This window comes from Crotalus tigris, unplaced genomic scaffold, assembly GCF_016545835.1.
Source record: "Crotalus tigris isolate CLP2741 ecotype Arizona unplaced genomic scaffold, ASM1654583v1 scf7180000024460.1087499, whole genome shotgun sequence".
In the NCBI taxonomy this organism is placed as follows: Eukaryota; Metazoa; Chordata; class Lepidosauria; order Squamata; family Viperidae; genus Crotalus; species Crotalus tigris.
Genome location: NW_024100630.1, coordinates 956,118 through 975,413, shown reverse-complemented (window position 1 = coordinate 975,413; position 19,296 = coordinate 956,118). Strand labels below are relative to the sequence as shown.

Here is a 19,296-nt window from a genome sequence, read left to right as displayed (position 1 = left end):
TAGGGGGTGTATCTGCGCTCTTCTGTTTATAAGGTGTGGGTATGTCAAGTGAGGATCTGGTGATGGGTCAGGGGTGTCATCAGAGGCTTGTGATGAGTCTTGTGATGGGGAGGTTACTTCAGGTGAGGGTCATTGGAGGGTGAAAGACGGGTGTCAAACTGCCAGTCCACAGGCCGTTTGCATCGTGCGGAGGCTGCGCCCACCTGAGCTCCGCCAATGCAAAAAAATTCTTGGCATCTTAAGAAGACAGAACTCTTGGAATATTCCTTCCAACAGGCATCCTTTATTAAGAGAAAATGGTTGCAGGCGTTCTAGACAGGACCTGGGGCCCAAGCCCTGCGGTTCAAGATTTTAAGGGGTCCCCAGCAGCCCCACCCCACCCCACCCCACCATCTTTCCAGCCACAATCTCAGGCGCTACATTTCCAGCCCCTTTTTCCTCACTGCCGGTGGAAGGGAGACTTCAGAGAGCAGATCAAAGCTGATGGCCCCATTCTTATGCTTTAGTCCTTTTGGGTGGTATCCACATTCAAGTCCTTTGAAGCCCTTACAGTGAGGGCCATAAAACCCCTTTGTTCACCACCACCCCCTTCCCCTCCATCGTATGACAGAATCCAGAGAGGGCAGAAATGGGGTTTTCCATAGTCGATAACGTTCTGACAGGACACGTCACGTCACGCAGCGAGTTTGGCACCCATGGTAAAAGACAGCGGGTCAGGTGTGAGTGTGGAAGGGTATAACAATCTTGACGCTTGTTTGTTTTCGAGATCCAATCTCCCTCTCAATTGCTAGAGAGTTATGCTCGTTTGACTCTACACCAGGATCTTCCCCTTGGTGAGGTAAACCACTCCAATCCCTTCATGCCTTGTGGCTGGGTTACTTATGGAACCCCCCCCCAAGTCTCCAGTACAGGTAGTCCTCGAGTTACAACAGTTTGTTTAGTGACCATTTGAAGTTACAACGGCGCTGAAGAAAGGGATTTATGACCACTTTTCAAAATTACGGTCATAACTGCAGCATCCCCATGGTCCTGCGATAAAAATTCAGACGCTTGGCAGCTGACTCCTATTTATGACGGTTGCAGTGTCCTGGGGGCTCACGCGATCACCTTTTGTGACCTTCTGACAAGCAAAAGTCAACAAGGAAGCCAGATGCACTTAACAACCACGTGACTTAACTTATCAACTGCGGTAATTCACTTAACGACTGAGGCAAGAAAGGTTGAAAAATGGGGCAAAACTGACTTTAACAAATGTCTCCCTTACCAAGAGAAATTTTGGGCTCAATTGTGGTCGTATGTCGAGGACTACCTGTAGTGTCTATCCACCCTGTTAGGTCTGGCTTTGTGCCCAAGAGAGCTTGTTCTGGGTTCCATCCCCAAGAGTGGCATCTAGTGCTACATAGGAGGTGGGTTTTTTGGGCCATGGCAATATCATCTCCCCACCATCCAGATCCGGCTTAGTTCAACCTCGCTGGCCTTTTTTAAAGCATTAATACCTTGGCTTTGTCATCAAGCCTGGGGCCCTGATAGTCTGGATGAGCCCGTTGTCTGATTGTATTGTGTGGTGTTTGATTATTCTCACTGCTATTTTGTTGCTTTTAATTATTGGTTGTGCTTTTACTTTGCTCTTATGTCAATAGTAAGCCAGCTGGAACCATGTATAAGATGGGCAGCTATACAAATAAAAAAAAATAGATGAAAGAGGTGCTACAACATACACAATTTCCCACTTTACTTAGAACCATGTTTTGAATCCTCTTACACCTTAAATCAACAGTTCTCCAATGTTTTGCAGACCGGCAGGGGAGAGAGGGGATGGTTTGCATAAGCAGCTGGCAAGTGCATGCACAGCTCCCTTTACACGAGGAACGTGCACGCACACCTGCCCCTTGCGCACCTGGAGCACAGGAACGTGCGCTCGCTTACACACCGCTTGAGTGAGAAAGGATGTGGGTGCGCTCGTGCCGGCCATGAGTGCACGAGAGTGTGTGTGTGTGTGTGTGTGTGGAAGGGTATAATAATCTTGACAGTTGTTTGTTTTCAAGATCCAATCTCCCTCTCAATTGCTAGAGAGTTATGCAGAAATGGAGCACAGCCACGTGTGCTCGCTCACACCCCGGTTGAACGAGTAAGGATGTGCGTGCACTCATCCATGGCTCAGTTGCAAAACCCTCAGGCCCCACAGGTTGGGGATCCCTGCCTTAAATGTTAAGTATCAGCAGAAAAGTCAGAAACAGAATTGGGGCGAAGTATGGAGTTCAGATAAACTATTTGCCTCTGTTTAAGAGCCTTCCTTTTTAAAGTTTCATCTTCCTATGGGGTAGAAAATGAAGAATTGTGCATAAAAATCGCTTCTGCGCTTGTGATGCGTTGTTTCTCCCCAATATGTGTTCTTCCATAGGAATTAAGGTTGCTTCGGTTCTGAATCGCTTCCAGCATGTCATGAAGGATATGAGTTCCCTTCTATGTGGATCCTTTAATGCAGTGGTTCTCAACCTTTTTAATGCCGTGACCCCCAACCGGTCATAAGTCGAGGACTACTCAACCGGTCGTAAGTCGAGGACTACTCAACTGGTGCAGCACCGTTTGCAGAATGGGACTTTTGGCGGGCTCAGCAGGGCAGAGACAGCCTGGACAATTCCTATTGGCTTTTGAAAGCCAATAGAATTAGACTCTATTCAAGAGAGTCTATTCTATTGGCTTTCAAAAGCCAATAGATTAAAAGGGAGTAGCACAGCTAAGAAAAAGGGGAAAAAAATGGCGGACTGCGTTGTTTGGAGACCCCCGTGAAATGGTCGTTCGACCCCAAATGGGGTCTCGACCCACAGGTTGAGAACCACTGCTTTAATGAGATACTTTTCACGTCAAAGCTCCATTAAGACCCCCTTCATTTACATGTCTTTTAATGGAAAGTAAGCCCCAAAGCTGCTTGTTCAGGAGGCAACTGCACTTTTTTGTTTCTCTTTGAAGATATTTCACTTCTCATGCAAGAAGCTTCCTCAGCTCTGACTGGGTGGTGGGGAATCAAGAAGGATTTATATTCCTTGCAGACAGCTGGTCATTTGCATTCTTTTAGAGAGTCCTTGAGGCCATTTGGAGGTTTATCTGCGTCCTCAGGATGGCCTGAGTGGTGCAAATGGGGGTGGAGTCTTCTTGGCTGTAGGATGTTTTCTGTCCTTCGCTGTTTAAGACAAGCACAGGTCCAATCGAAGGGTGTTCATCCCAAAGTGCATAGCTAAATGTCTTCGAAGAAAAGAAAATGTCTTCAAAGACATTTGTAAAAGAATGCAAATGACCAGCTTTCTGCAAGGAGTATAAATCCTTCCATTCCCCACCATCCAGTCAGAGCTGAAGAAGCTTCTTGAATGAGAAGCGAAACGTCTTCTAAGAAAAGCAAGAAAGTCCAGTTGCCTCCTGAAAAAGCACCTTTGGGGACAACCATGATCTGGATGACTGAGAATTTCCATAGACATATGGAAAGTAAGGTTTCTGGTGCTTCAGAAACACTTTCAACATTCAATGTATTTCTACAGTTTCTTCCAGCTAAATCAATTTATGGGAATAAGCAAACAAGAAGCACCGAAGCACTTTATCACCTTGAGATATTCATAGTAGTTTCTCCAATGAGCAAATCCGATTTTACGTGACTGATTCTAACTAATTACTTTTCTACGTTCAACTCTTTTATCTGGTTTCTCACCAGTATGTGTCCTCCTATGGTAATTAAAAGCACCACTACGACTGTAGCATTTTCCACACTCCATACACTTATATGGTTTCTCTCCTGAGTGAATTCTTCTATGCATATGAAGGGAGGAATTTTGACTAAAGCATTTTCCACACTCCCCACATTGGTATGGCTTTTCACCTGTGTGGGTCCGCTTGTGGGAACCACAGTCACGGGAGGTCCTAAAGCCCCTTCCACACACTACACACTTATAGGGTTTTTCCCCAGTGTGGATCCTTTCATGGGAAACAAGTTCTTGAGGATCACTAAAGCTCTTTCCACACGCTGTGCATTTGTATGGTTTCTCCCCAGTGTGGATTCTGTAATGTATTATTAAAGTTCTTTTTTGACCAAAGCCTTTTCCACATTCCTTGCATTCGTATGGTTTCTCTCCGGTGTGGGTTCTTTTGTGGCGAACAAGGGCCCCCGAGTCGATGAAACATTTGTCACATTCGGTGCACTTATAAGGCTTTTCCCCTGTGTGGATCCTTTTATGTTTATTAAGGTGACTTGTTTGATTGAAGCACTTCCCACATTCGGTGCATTGATATGGTTTCTTTCCAGTATGGATATTGTTATGGGAAGTTAGGTGGCTGGATTTGTAGAAGCTCTTCCCACACTCCAGGCATTTGTACGGTTTCTCCCCTGTGTGGATCCGTTTGTGGGCATGAAAGGTACCAGAATTGGCAAAGCGCTTTCCACATTGCAGGCATTGAAAGGGCTTTTCCCCCGTGTGGCTTCTGCGATGGGCAGTAAGGTTTTCTGAGGCACAAAAGCTCTTTCCACACTCCATGCATTGAAATGGTTTTTCCCCCGTGTGGATCCTCTCGTGTGACTGAAGATGAACTTTTTGACTAAAGCTGTTTCCACAGTGCAGACATTTATAAGGTTTCTCCCCTTTATGGATCCTGTTATGTAAGGTTAGAGTACCGCTTCTGGCAAAGCTTTTCCCACATTCCAGGCATTCATAGGGTTTCTCCCCCGTGTGAATCGTCTTATGAGAATTAAGGGCACCACGGGCCGTGAAGCATTTTCCACACACTGTGCATTTATACGGCTTCTCTCCGGTGTGGATCCTCTTATGTAAATTGAAATAGCCATTTTGGGTGAAGCTCTTTCCACACACTGTGCAATGATATGATTTTTCCCCAGAATGGATCCTGTTATGATAAGTGAGGTGAGTTGCAGAACGGAAGCTCTTCCCACATTCCAGGCATTTACATGAATCATTCCCAGTGGGTTTTTTTCCCCAGGAATTTGGTTCCTGGCTCTGGGTAAGCTTCGTTCTATTCTCCCTGAATTGATACAACTTTTCCTCGCTGTGGATGCATTCATGGGAAGTTAGAGAGCTGCTCATTCTGAAGCTCTTTCCGCAGGTGATGCATTGATGCCGCTTCCTCCCTTTGTGGATGCTCTGATGGGAATTCAGGTGACTTTTCTGACTGATGTTTTCTCCAAATTCCAGGCATTTGTATGGAGCCCCTGTTTTGGGAATGTTTTTATGGGATGTGAGGGAATGGCTTGTACCGAAGTTTTCCACATACTCCGTGCATTTGTACAGTTTCTCTCCCTCTTGTATTTTCTGATGAAAAGTAAGAGGAAGGGTCCTTCTCGAGCATTCCCCGCTTTCACTTTGTTTCTCTACACAATCACATAATCCCAATTCATCTCTGGGTATTTTCCCGCACCCTGGACATGCTCCTTTTTCTTGGGGATCATCACTGTGCAAGAAAGAGCCGATATCTGCACACTGGAAACTAGAGTATTTCTTCAGCTCCTCCTTTCCCCCAAGCCTTTCCTTTTCACTCATCTTTTCCGCATCTTCCTTTTTGGCTGTTAGAAAAGGTGTTGCCACTGCTTGGCTAGAACCCTCTATCTTCACATCACCACCTATTTGGGGGAGAGAAAAAAAAGGATACATGACACAAATGGTGGTGTGAAAGGAATTAAGCATCATTTGTTGCATCCCTTATTTGAACATTCCTGAAACTCCCACCACCATTTCTATTTTTCTCTTAGCTCTGTTGAAAGAAAAGTCTTTATCCTGGTTCATCCAAGTTAGGGATAAATAAAGAATATGGCAATTGCTTTAGAAAGAAGGTAGCAGTTTATTGAAAAGCCAGAAAGATGGTTCTTGCAGGAAAGACCAGAGAAAAGAAGGGCCTGAGCACATGGGTAGTACTGTATATCCCGGTGTACAAGACAACCCCCGTCTTTGGCGCCGAGTCGCATTCCTAGAACATCATCTTATACGCTGGAAACTACCAGTATTTCCGCTGTATAAGACGACTTGGCGTATAAGACGACCCCCGTCTTTGGCGCCGATTTTAACGCTTGCGGAAGTCGCCTTATACGCCGGCATATACGGTAGGTTTTTGTACCCTATCTAGCCTTTTGTTTGAAGTGGTTCCTGTTCCTGTTTCAGGCTTTGTATTCCTGTGTCATGTAATCTGACCTGGGTGTGCCTTTCTGGTATTTGTGAGTTAATCCTACCATGTCCTCTCACAGGTGAGGTATGCAGATTTTAGGTCTTTGTCTTCTTGAGCTTCTGGCTCAAACTTTCCTGATGGCTTACACCTGCATTTGTACAGAGCTGGCTTCTGCTTGGGGGAGGGAGACCTGGGGATATCAAGAAAAACTGGGCATGCTTTTCTGTCTCTTTAAGATCCTTGAAGGAAATATATTTTTCTGCCCTTTTAATATTTCCTTCTCTGGGGAGTTGACTTCCCACAGCTCTTTTTGTGATTCTTCTCCCTGCTTCTAGCAGGCCGTGTTCAAAACATGGTATTATGTTCATATCTTCAGTAGTCGATATAATAATCTGCCACAGGCTTCCCTCTTGCTGTCTGTGCTGCAGAATACAAACCCCTGATGCTTTGGGGAAAATCATTTTTGAGTCTCAGGGTGGGTCCCCATCAACTCTGCTTCTCCTTCAGGTTCAGTTCAAAGGATACAGGAGGGACTTTTGAAAGCTGACTTTGTTCAAAAATTGGATGATGAGAGAGAACAGGTTCACCAAATTTACATTGGAGAAAGGGGAAGCATCGACTGATGTCTCCTGCTTGAGCAGGGGGTTGGAACAGAAGACCTCCAAGGTCCCTTTCAGGTTTATTCTGATTGATGGGTGGATGGATGTCCTAACTCTGCTTGAGGAAGTTTTCCCTTGAAAATACCGGTTTTCAGTTTGGACATGTTCATTCTCCCCTAGTTGTCCCTAAGGAAGATCTCCATGAAAATGGGCGGGGGGGGGCGCTTGCTGGCATCCTGCCATCAAAGGCTAGGAGAAGGGAGGACATGGGGGACAAATGGGCAATTAACCTGTGTGTGTACATGATGGGAAACAGGGAGGAGGGGAAATGGAAGTACAAAGAAGCTCTGAAACAGTTTGTACCAGCACCTGAAGCCATGTACCCTGAGAAAGAATGTGGATTTCCCCAAACATCTCAGTGTTCTCAAAATACCTAGGTGGATCCTTATTGCTTGAAGATGGACTGGTCATGGGAGGAGGGCTGGGAGGAGGGAAAACCATTTGTATCTCCTAATCAAGGGGAGAAGCAACCTAGAACTAAGAAAAAATATTCCTGACAGTTGGAACAATTAATCAGTGGGAAAACTTGCCTCCAGAAATTGTGACTGCTCTAGAGATCGGACAACCATTTGTCTGAAATGGTATAGGGCAGGGGTAGGCAACCTAGGAGCTGAGGTGGCGCAGCATTTAGAGTGCAGTACTGCAGGCCACTTTAGCTGACTGTGTTCAGCAGATCAGCGGTTCAAATCTCACCGGCTCAAGGTTGACTCAGCCTTCCATCCTTCCGAGGTAGGTAAAATGAGGACCCAGATTGTTGGGGGCAATGTAAATATATATATATATATACATACATTGCTTACTGGTGTACACCGCTTAGAGAGTGCTTGCACTTAAAAGCAGTATATAAGTCTCATAAATAAATAATAAATAAATAAACCTCAGCTCTTTTATGATTCATGGACTTCAACTCCCAGAATTCCCATATGAGTCATAAAAGAGCCGAGGTTGCCTACCCCTGGTATAGGGTTTCCTGCCTGATCAGGGGGTTGGATTAGAAGACCTTCAAGGCCCCTTCCAACTCTGTTATTCTATTCTATTCTGTTTGTTTCTGTCCTGTTCTACTCTTAATTCTTATTCTATTTTCTACTCTTAATTCTTATTCCATTCCATTCCATAAATTTAGTTGTAGTCTGACTCTACTGCAACCAACATTTCTTTAGTAAAAGAACCGATCATTTCAATTAAATGGAGTTGAGATGCTTTCTTTCCTAAGAGATCGGATTGGGGCAAGTCTGACATTAGCAAAATGAAAGCCATTCCTAAGACTACAAAGTGAAACAGACAGGATGAGAAACTGCATGGGAGAACACCTCTCTCTCCTCCTCCTGGAGACAGTGTGGAGGGTTTAGTTCATCTTAACAAACCATCTAGAAGTAAAAATACAGTTAACCATACACAATGAATAGCATTTCAACTTAGAAATAGATCAGCTGCTCACTTCCACCACCCTTTCAGTCCAGAGGAAATGAAATCCCTTAAAAACCAATAAAGTTCAGTTGCCTTTTGAAAAAGCACCTTTGGGACAACTATGACTTGGATGACTGAGAATCTCCATAGAGATTTACAGTATCTCTAGTTTTTCTTGCATTTGTAGGTAGCACTAAAAAAGAGAAAAAATGGGATGGATTAGGGTTTACAGATCCCATCTGCTGAGGACCTGGCCAATCAGACAAACAACTTTGCTAGAAGTTACCGTACATCCTTGCGATCAAGCTGTGGACCCATCATTATAGACCAAAAAACAGCAAAATGAAAGCAGCTTCTAAAAAGCTCTCTATAAAGTGGGATAGACAGAATCAGAAACTGGCTAGGATGGAAAACGTCAGGGAGACAATGTGGAGGTCATTTTCTCAGACTAAGTAGGAGTAGAAACGCAGATAAGGACACTGCTGTTTACTGCATACAGGAAGAAACTAGGAGTTCATCTGAGAAACAGATCAGCTGCTCACGTCCACTACACTTTCAATCCAGAGGAAAGAGAATCTGTCAGGAAATTGCGCAGCAGGTGTCTAAATGAGGGCAGAGACGCTGACACGAACTTGTAGTTTTTGTTTAAATTAATATATTTTATATCAATATTTACAGTAAACAAGATAGTCAGGCTAACAGAGTCATCCTGAGGTAAAATTACAGAGCATACAGAGGAAAAAAGGCGGGAAACAAGGAAAGTCCTCCTTTACACTCACAGTAACCAATCACAGCATAGATTGCCTCAGACAAGAAACAGCTCTCTCCAACCAATCAGCTATAACTGTAACTTCTGACTCATTTTACAACCCCACTGTTCTAGCTACTAAAGCAATAGGACACAGTCAAACTAGAGTCTTGGACTTTAAGAAAGCTAATTTCAATAAACTTAAGAGAGAGCTTGGGAAGGATTCCATGGATGAGAATCCTCAAGGGGAAAACAACTTAAGAAGCTTGGGAAATTTTGAAAAGAGAGATAATAAAAGCCCTTCTTTTTCTTGTGCCATATTCGTTATCAGACGTTGGCGATCATGTTGGCAATCCTGTTCTTATCAGCAGCCGCATGAAAAAGTGCTGCTGAGTTTTGTCCAAATTAGTCCTTTAGATTTTGAAGCCACAATGTTCTTCTTCTGCCTGAACCTTGTTTGCCTTCAATCTTTCCCTGGAGGATTAAATGGAATATACCGTATTTTTCTGAGTGTCGCATCACATGTCCAAAATATTCTAATTTTCGTTTTTTAATTGTTTTGATGATTTCCCTTGGCTTTCCCAGCTGGCTTATCACCTCATTTCTGATCTTGTCAACCCAGCTTATGCGTAAATCCACATTTCAAATGCTTCTACTCTCTTCAGGTGGCCTTCTGTCAGAGACCAGCTCTCTACTCCATATAGCAAGATAGAAAAAATATAGCATATGAGAAGCCTGATTTTCAATCTTAGGCTTATGTCATGACTGCAGAAGACCTTTTTCATTTTGAAGAATGCCGTTCGAGCTTTTTCTATCCCTGTCTTTACTTCAACGGTCATGTCCCAGCTTTCATGTAAAATGGAACCAAGGTGTGTGATCCTTTCAACCTAAAAGCCCAGTCTAGCACAATACCAACAAAGAAGAAAAATAACAGCTCTCAACAGAAACCAGCATGGATGCATAAAGAACTCTGATAAATTGAAAGATAAAAAGGACAAGTATAAAAAGTGGAAAGAGGGGCACATAACTAAGGCAGAATATCAGCAAATAGCACGTGCTTGCAAGATGAAGTGAGGAAAGCTAAGGCTCAAAATGAACTAAGGCTTGCAACCAAAGTCAAAAATAATAAAAAAAGCTTCTTTCAACATGTAAAAAACAAGAAAAAAGTGAAGGAAATGATTGGTCCATTGGGGGAAAGTGGCAAGAAGGTAACAAGAAACAGGGAGCAAGCAGAACTATTTAACTCATTCTTTGCATCTGTCTTTACACAAAGGGAAAAAAACAGTCCAACCTATCAAAAACAGTACCATTAAAAAAAAAACAGATTAGAAACACAAGTTAAGATAGGCAAGAAAATGGTAAGTGAACACCTGTCCAGCCTAGACAGGTTCAAATCAGCAGGACCAGATGGATCACACCCCAAGGTTCTCAAGGAACTGGCAGATATGATCTCAGAACCACTGAACTATATTTTTGAAAGATCCTGGAGCACTGGGGAACTACCAGAGGACTGGGAAAGAGCTGACGTAGTTCCCATCTTCAAAAAAGGGAAAAAAATAGATTCAGGAAACTATAGACCTAGACCTATCAGCCTGACCTCAATACCTGGGAAGATTCTGGAAAAGATAATCAAACAACGGATCAGCGAACATGTAGAGGCAAACAAAGTCATTACTAAAAGCCAACATGGGTTTGTCAAAAACAGATCATGCCAGAGAAATCTTATTGCATTCTTTGACCAACTGACAAAATTAGTGGATCAGAGGAATGCTGTGGATATAATTTACTTGGACTTCAGTAAGACATTTGACAAAGTAGATTACAACCTACTACTTGATAAGATAGAAAAATGTGGGTAAGACAGCATCACCACCAGATGGATTCGTAGCTGGTTGACCGCCATACTCAGCGTGTGGTCCTCAATGGAACTGCATCTACATGGAGGGAAGTGTGTAGTGGGGTGCCCCATGGCTCTGTTCTGGGCCCAGTGCTCTTTAACATCTTCATCAACGATTTGGACGAGGGGATAGATGGGGAACTCATCAAATTTACAGACGACACCAACCTGGCAGGAATAGCCAACACTCCAGAAGATACAGGAGGATCTGGACAGACTTGAACACTGGGCGCTATCTAACAAAATGATATTCAATGATGAAAAAAATAAGGTTCTACACTTAGGCAAGAAAAACCAAATGTACAGTTATAGTATAGGGAGTACCTTGCTCAATAGTAGTAACTGTCAGAGGGATCTTGGACTCCTAGTGGACAATCACTTAAATATGAGCCAGCAGTGGGCTGCAGTTGACAAAAAGGCCAACACAGTGCTAGGCTGCATTAACAGAGGGATAGAATCAAGATCACATAAAGTGTTAATACCACTTTACAATGCCTTGGTAAGACCACACTTGGAACACTGCATCCAGTTTTGGTCACCACAATGTAAAAAAGATATTGAGATTCTAGAAAGAGTACAGAGAAGAGCAACAAAGATGATTAGGGGACTGGAGGTTAAAACATATAAGGAACGGTTGCTGGAATTGGGTATATCTAATTTAATGAAGAGAAGGATGAGGGGGGACATGATAGCAGTGTTCCAATATCTCAGGGGCTGCCACAAAGAAGAGGGAGTCAAGCTATTCTCCAAATTGCCTGAAGGCAGGACAAGAAGCAATGGATGGAAACTCATCAAGGAGAGAAGCAACCTAGAACTAAGGAGAAATTTCCTGACAGAACAATTAATCAGTGGAACAACTTGCCTCCAGAAGCAGTAAATGCTCCAACACTGGAAGTTTTTTAAGAAGAGACTGGGCAGCCATTTGTCTGAAATGGCATAGGGTTTCCATCCTGAGCAAGGGGTTGGACTAGATGACCTCCAAGGTCCATTCCAACTTTATTATTATTATAAATATAAACATCTTAATAATCTTATAAATATAAACATCTTAACAGAATCTCTTACCTAAGGAGGCCATATTCTTTGTGTTTTCCAGCATGACCTCTCGGTGCAGGGCTTTTTCCTCAGCATCCACCAGGGCCCCTTCCTCCATGGAGAAAAACACAGCTATATCCGTGGCAACTCCTAAAACAGAAAGAGAACATTCTATGAACATTCCTATTAATGAAAAATTCAGTAAATTATATGCAAGTTTTGTTCATAATGAACAAAGCCATCAGCAAAAATTTCCAAGCAGGGCAAATAAACATCTTCTTTGGAGAATCTTTCCAAAGGAATAAACAAAATGCAAAGCCTCTAGGTCAGTGATGGCGAACCTTTTAAGACGACGAGTGCGTGTGATCCAAATTCAAATGCTTGGCAAACTGGTTCATATTGATGACCCTGAAAGGGTCATGTGATCCCCTTTCCGTGAACTTATGACAATCACTTAACCACCGTTAAGTGCAGTTAACGTATTAACTGCAGCGATTCATTTAAGAACGGTGGCAAGAAAGGTCATAAAAACGGGGCAAACCTCACTTAACAAATGTCTCCCCTAGCAACAGAAATGTTGGGCCCAATTGTGGCCGTAAGTCGAGGACTATTTACCAGTGGTGGGGGGGGAAACAGCAATAATTTGCGATCAAACATCCTAGCGACATTCTTGAACCTGCAGTGCGGAAGGGCGATTTTTACCTATTTCTGTGCTAAGTAGAGAATCAGTTTATCTGAGTGCTTTGCAGCCACAGCAACAACACACAGAAGCTGACACTGGGTGAGGAGAAAACTGAAAGGTGTGGAAGGACCAGGGATTGGATTCAAAGGCAGGCCTCACAGCCATGAATGTATGCACTGAAGCATCACAGAGCTTGACCTGGAGGCCTCAAGCAGATCCCATCTCAGGGAGTTCTATTGAGTGTTCACCCTCCCTGTCAGATAATCAGGGAAGACAAGAAAAACTCTTTTTTTTCCACAGGTGGCACTTGCCCTTTGGAATAGCCTATAGCAGTGGTTCTCAACCTTTTTAATGCCGCGACCCCCAACTGATCGTAAGTCGAGGACTACTCAACCGGTCGTAAGTCGAGGACTACTCAACTGGTGCAGCACCGTTTGCAGAATGGGACTTTTGGCAGGTTCAGCAGGGCAGAGACAGCCTGGACAATTCCTATTGGCTTTTGAAAGCCAATAGAATTAGACTCTATTCAAGAGAGTCTCTTCTATTGGCTTTCAAAAGCCAATAGAATAAAAGGGAGTAGCACAGCTAAGGAAAAGGGGGAAAAAAATGGCGGACTACGTTGTTTAGCGACCCCCGTGAAATGGTCGTTCGACCCCAGATGGGGTCCCGACCCACAGGTTGAGAACCACTGGCCTACAGGAAATGGATGATTTCTTTTCAAATGCACACTGCCCCCAGCCCTTTGGAGTCAGACTAGAGAGCTGGAAGAGACCTCTGGAGGTCTTCCAGTCCAACCCCCAGCTCAAGCAGGAGACTCTATAGTGCCATTTCAGACAAGAGGCCCCTCCAGTTTTTTTTCCCTAAAAGCTCTGGTGATGAAGCACCCACAACGTCTGAAGGCAAAGATGTTCCACTGGTTAACTGTCCTCCCCGTTAGGAGATTTCTTCTTAATTCCAGCTTGCTTCTCTCCTTGATGAATGAATCTTTCTTGAGTGGCGATATAAAAAACAAGGACATGGAAAAACAAAAAGGAACCCATGAAGAAAAGAAATGCGGGCAAATTCAATCGGGACGGGGGGGGGGCATCGTCAGCTGAAACGGAGCCTTGAGCGAGATGCATGAATGGGGCAACTTTCCTGAACCACCTCTGTACAAAATGGACCTGCTGCTCTTTTTACTGATAACAAAACCCATTTTGTTTTGTTATCAGTAGGGCAGGAGAAGAAACAGTGGTTGGAAACTGATCAAAGAGAGAAGCAACCTGGAATTAAGGAGAAACCTCCTGACAGGGAGGACAATTAATCAGTGGAACAACTTGTTCCCAGAAATTTTGGGTGCTCCACCACTGGAGATTTTTAAGAAGAGCCTAGACCAGTGAATGGCGAAACGTTTAGAGACTGAGTACCCAAACTGCAACCCAAAACCCACTTATGCATTGTCGAGGGCCGGATGGGTGTGGCCCATTGGGTGGGTGTAGCTGCAGTGGTAATGGCAGACTGGGTGGGACTAAAAAGTTCAATCAATCAATTCCAACTTTGCAAGAACTTTCCCCCCCCCACCCCCGCAAGAAGTTGAAATTGACTGATTGGACCTTTTTCTTTTGCACAAGGCAAAAGCGAAAAGGTTTTATAAAACCCAGCTGAAGGCCTAGGCCTGGGGCGAGGGCGCGCGTGCCCACAGAGAGGGCTCTGAGTGCCGCCTCTGGCACCCGTGCCATAGGTTCGCCACCACTGGCCTAGACAGTCACTTGTCTGAAATGATATAGGGACTCCTGCTTGAATGCGGGGCTGGACTAGAAAACCTCCAAGGTCCCTTCCAGCTCTATTCTATTCCTTTCTGCCTTAGAAGGACCTTTTACCTCTTTTGAGGTAGGTCCCTCCCGAGCGACTCCCCCAAACAATGGCTCCAAGGACCATTCCTCCTTTCAGTGGGACTTGTCCTGACTCGGTCATTTAGGAAGGAAGAGCCTTCAACTGCATTCGTAGTAAAAGGATTTACTTTTACTAAAGACGAGTGGTTACGAGAGAGGAGAAAAAAAAAACAGATATGAGGTTTGCAGGCTAAGATTGCCCACTTACTTTCCCCTCTCTCAAGCCCTCCCCCCCCAATTATCTCCCTGATGTCCAATTGGATTGGCTGGCTTGGCCATGGGTCCACATTCCATTTCCTTGCTTGTGGCCTGGGCTCTCTCAACCTTGATGGCTCCCTCCCCCCCCCCTTTCCCCCAGGGTTAATGGCAGTCTGGCATGAGCAAAGAAATAAAGGGGCAAAGCAGGAATTCCTCCAGGGTATTCAGCAGCCATTTCAATCAAAGGCTTCTGGACCTGACTAAAGCACCAGGGACAGCCATTTGTCCGAAATGGTATAGGATTTCCTGTCTGAGCAGGGGGTTGGACTAGATGATCTCCAAGACCTCTTCCAACTTTATTACTATTGTTATTATTATTATTATTATCATCATCATCATCATTAATATAAAACCCATGGGAAAAGATCCTAGAACATAGAATCCTAAGGCTGGGAGGGACCTCCAAGGTCTTCTAGCCCAACCCCAACTCTGCGCAAGGCAGAAGGCCTTATAGGTCAAATGGTGATCCGGGTCTATTTCTGAAAAACTTCCAGTACCTGGGGCAGCTACAAGTCCGGGAGGCAAGCTGTGTTGTAGGAGAAAGTGGCCAGCGGCCATTTCAATCAAGGGCTACCTGACACAGCACTGGGAAAAAAATCCCATGGGAAACTATCACAGAACACAGAATCCTAGGGAACCCCTAAGGTCTTCTAGTCCAACCCCCTCTGCTCAAGGCTGCTGGCTGTGGAATTCTGGGAGTTGAAGTCCACATGCCTTAAAATTGTCAAGGTTGAGAAACACTGCTTTATACTATCCTGGTCAAAATGGTTGTCCGGTCTCTTTTGGAAAAACTTCCAGTGGTTGGCGGTGTGTGTGTGGGGGGAACTCCACAACTCCAGGGAGAAAGAGTGGTGCCTACAGGAACAATCTTAGGAGGGATGCCTAAAAGCAGCATTTAAAAGTCATAATTTCCAAGCACTTTCCCCATCTCGTTACCAGAAGTGTCTGAAGGGAGAGGAGAGTGGAAGCTTCTTACCCTACTCTGCCCCTGGGCCTGGGACTCCGTCCTCCAAGAAGAGGCGCGCAGGGCAGGATTCGTGCAACGCCTTCCTCACAGCTGCTCCAACGCCAGTTGCCTTCCCAGCAAGCTGCACCTCCCTCCTTCCACGGAAAGACCGCGGTCAGCGATTTAAAGTGGAAGCAGAGATTGCTTTTCCCTATTTAGGTCCCTCCCTCTTCCCTCCTCCTCCTCTTCCAGATCCTCCCAGATCCTATGGATTCCTTCCCACTGACCTAAAAGCTTTTGGGAAGAGGGCGCCCCCGGGCGGATCCTGTTTTAATCCTAGGAAGCAAAGGGGGGGGGGAGTTAAGGGGTTTAAAGGGGCAAACTTTGGACTTTGGGATTCAAACAGGAGACAGCCATAAAAAAGGGAAAGCGAGGGATTTTTTAAAAATAATAAACAGGTTTTCTTTGCAAAAAAAGAGGTTTCCGTTGGGAAAGTGATCATCTTTGGACTCTCCTCCAGGGAGGCTGCTGCTGTGGAGGGGGTCACGGGCGGAGGCAAGGCTGGGGCAACGGCATGTGCGCCCACAGAGAGGGCTCCGAGTGCCGCCTCTGGCACCCATGCCATAGGTTCGCCACCACTGCTCTATACCATTTCAGACAACTGGTTGTCCAATCTCTTCTTAAAAACTTCCAGTGTTGGAGTATTGTTTTTCCACTGATTAATTGTTCCAACTGTCAGGAACTCTCTCCTTAGTTGCAGATTGTTTCTCTCCTTGATTGGACAACCATTTGTCTGAAATGGTAGGGTTTCCTGCCTGAGCAGGGGATTGGACTAGATGACCTCCAAGATCCCTTCCGACTCTGTTATTCTATTCTATTCTAATCAAATTTTGAAGAATTATCCTATGAGTCACAGCCAGGACTACTCCTTCTGCCTGTTGGGAGTTCATTTATTCTCTCCCTGTTGCAAAAGAAATGCAAAGATTTTCCTTGATTGAAAAAAAAAGCAACCTTATTCAAAACTGTAGAATGAGATTAAGAGTCCTCTCCCCCCCCCCATTCAAATGTGACCTATCCTATTGGATTTTGAAGGGCCGTGAAATTCCTGAAGCCCTTTTCTTTTTGTTTGTTTCCATTCAGATTTCTTAAAGCTTCTCCCCCCTTCTAATTCTTTTGTGGTTTCCTTGTTTTTAAACCTTGCCAACACTTTGCAAACTGCTGACAGCCTCTGTGAATTCTGCAGCATTTAAAGGGAATGAATGATTATTGTTCCTAATAACGCTTCTGCTTCCCATGCTAAGAAGAATAGCAGAATAACAGAGTTGGAAGGGACCTTGGAGGTCTGTCAGAATCCAATTATATTTCATCTTTAATCATCAAATATAGAAAACCCCAATTCTGCCTTCTCTGGATTCTGCCATAAGAGGAAGAGAAGGGGGAGAACAAAGGGGCTTTATGGCCCTCACTTCCTTCAGTATACTTCTAAGGAATTGAATGTGTCTATTGCAACATCAAACAGAGACTTTGAATGTAACTAGCATCAAAGAACCTTACCATGACAAAAGAGAGCTATTTACCTTTCATGTAGTTTATTTGAAGTCTCCATACAGCCGAAAGAAAGGAGCAAGGGGGTGGAATTGTGATGCCTGAAACTATCACTGGAAGGGGGGATGATTGGGTGGGACTGCTGGGGAACCCCTTAAAACCTTGAATGGGAGAGCTTGGACCCCAAGTCCTGTCTAGCATGCCTGCAACCACTTCTTCTTAATAAAGGATTCCTGTTGGAAGAATTATTCCAAGAGTTCTGTCTTCTTAAGATGCAAAGTGGGGTGGGTCCTTACAAGGTCATCTAGTTCAACCCCCTGCTCAGGCAGGAAACTCTATACCAGGGGTTCTCAACTTTGGCAACTTTAAGACTTGTAGACTTCAACTCCCAGAATTCTTCAGCCAGCAAAGCTGGCTGAGGAATTCTGGGAGTTGAAGTCCACAAGTCTTAAAGTTGCCAAAGTTGAGAACCCCTGCTCTATACCATTTCAGACAAATGGTTGTCCAATCTCTTCTTAAAAATTTCCAGTGTTGGAGCATTCACAACTTCTGGAGGCAAGTTGTTCCACTGATTAATTGTTCCAACTGCCAGGAACTTTCTCCTTTCACCCTAGTCCTTCTTTTCATTAAACTAGACATACCCAATTCCAACAACTGTTCTTTGCATGTTTTAGCCTCCAGTCCCCTGATCATCTTTGTTGCTCTTCTCTGCACACTTTCTAGACTCTCAACATCTCTTTTACATCTGTCTATCAGAGCAACCTGATGTACCCAAATAAAGGGGCTGCCATAAAGAAGAGGGAATTAAGCTATTTTCCAAAGCACCTGAAGGCAGGACAAGAAGCAACGGGTGGAAACTAATCAAGGAGAGAAGCAACCTAGAACTAAGGAGAAACTTCCTGACAGTGAGAACAATTAATCAGTGGAACAGCTGCCTCCAGAAGCAGTAAATGCTCCAACACTGGAAGTTTTTAAGAAGAGACTGGACAGCCATTTGTCCGAAATGGTGTAGGGTTTCCTGCCTGAGCAGGGGATTGGACTAGATGACCTCTAAGGTCCCTTCCAACTTTACTCCTATTACTATTACTATATGGGACAGAGTCTACTGCTTCTGCCTTTGCCTTTCAACTCCAATCCAGGAGCATTCACAGGCAGTCGCTTTTGCGACCAACTATTTCAATTTAACACAGAAAAAGGGGGAAATACGTAAAACAATCAGAGACACAGACCCAGCCGCAAAACGCCCCTCCACCAAGTATCCCAGAGCACGCACGCACACACACAAAAGTATCCTTCCACTTTGTACACCAGAGCACACACAAACACACACATACACAAAATACCCCTCCACTTTCTACACCAGAGCACAGATCCAAAATACCCTTCCGCCATGTTAATTCAGAGTGCGCACAAACACGCAAAATTCCCCTCCGCCTTGTATTCCACAGCGCGCACAAACGCACAAGCACGCACACAACATACCTCTCCACCTTGTATTCCAGAGGGGTTGTTTTTTCCCCCCAAAGACGCTTCTTCAAAAGTCCTGGCCCTTTTGGAAGCCTCTCATCAAGGGGCAAGGATGAGTCGCAGGGGCGGTCGGATCCTTGCCAGGGCGGAGTTTCCCCCGCGCCGGCCCTTGAGGACCGAGCCCGCGATCCCCAAAAGAGAGGCGCGCAGGACGAGGATCCGCGCTCCGCCTTCCCAGGCCAGCCGCGCAGCTGCAGCCGGGCAGACGCGCCTCCCTCCCCGGAAGGGTTTCCGCCAGATTTTGGGGCCTGCAGGGAACGGAGCCGTTCTCCCTCCTGGGACTCTTCTCGCCCAACTCCGCTCGGCTCCTCCGCCATCCTGAGGGCTGCTTCCTGCTGAGCTGGGCAAACAGGAGGCTCTTGCAAGAGGGCGCCCCCGGGCGCCCCCGGCTTTTAATCCTGGGAAGCCAAAGGGGTGATGGTTGGGATAAGAGTTTGAGGGGGTAAAGTTTGGACTTTGTCCCGAAACTGATCGTCCTACACCACAGCTGTGAATATAACCATTTTCCTAACAGGGAAAAAAAGTACCTTGCAAAGAAAGATATTTGTCTGGAGGCTAAAACATA

At 45.0% G+C, this 19,296-nt stretch overlaps 1 protein-coding gene across 1 annotated transcript in view; it reads right to left on the bottom strand.

The window, feature by feature from the left end:
- LOC120303108 (zinc finger protein 721-like) overlaps positions 1-18,798 on the bottom strand; it is a 35,746-nt gene extending 16,948 nt beyond the window's left edge. Inside the window, exons 1-3 of the mRNA XM_039332283.1 lie at positions 18,687-18,798; positions 11,933-12,052; positions 3,692-5,617 (exon numbers count right to left, since the gene is read on the bottom strand). Coding sequence (XP_039188217.1) covers positions 3,692-5,617; positions 11,933-12,020 — 2,014 coding nt within the window. The 5' untranslated portion in view covers positions 12,021-12,052; positions 18,687-18,798. The remainder of the gene's footprint in view (positions 1-3,691; positions 5,618-11,932; positions 12,053-18,686) is intronic.
- Between the last annotated feature and the right edge of the window lie 498 nt (positions 18,799-19,296).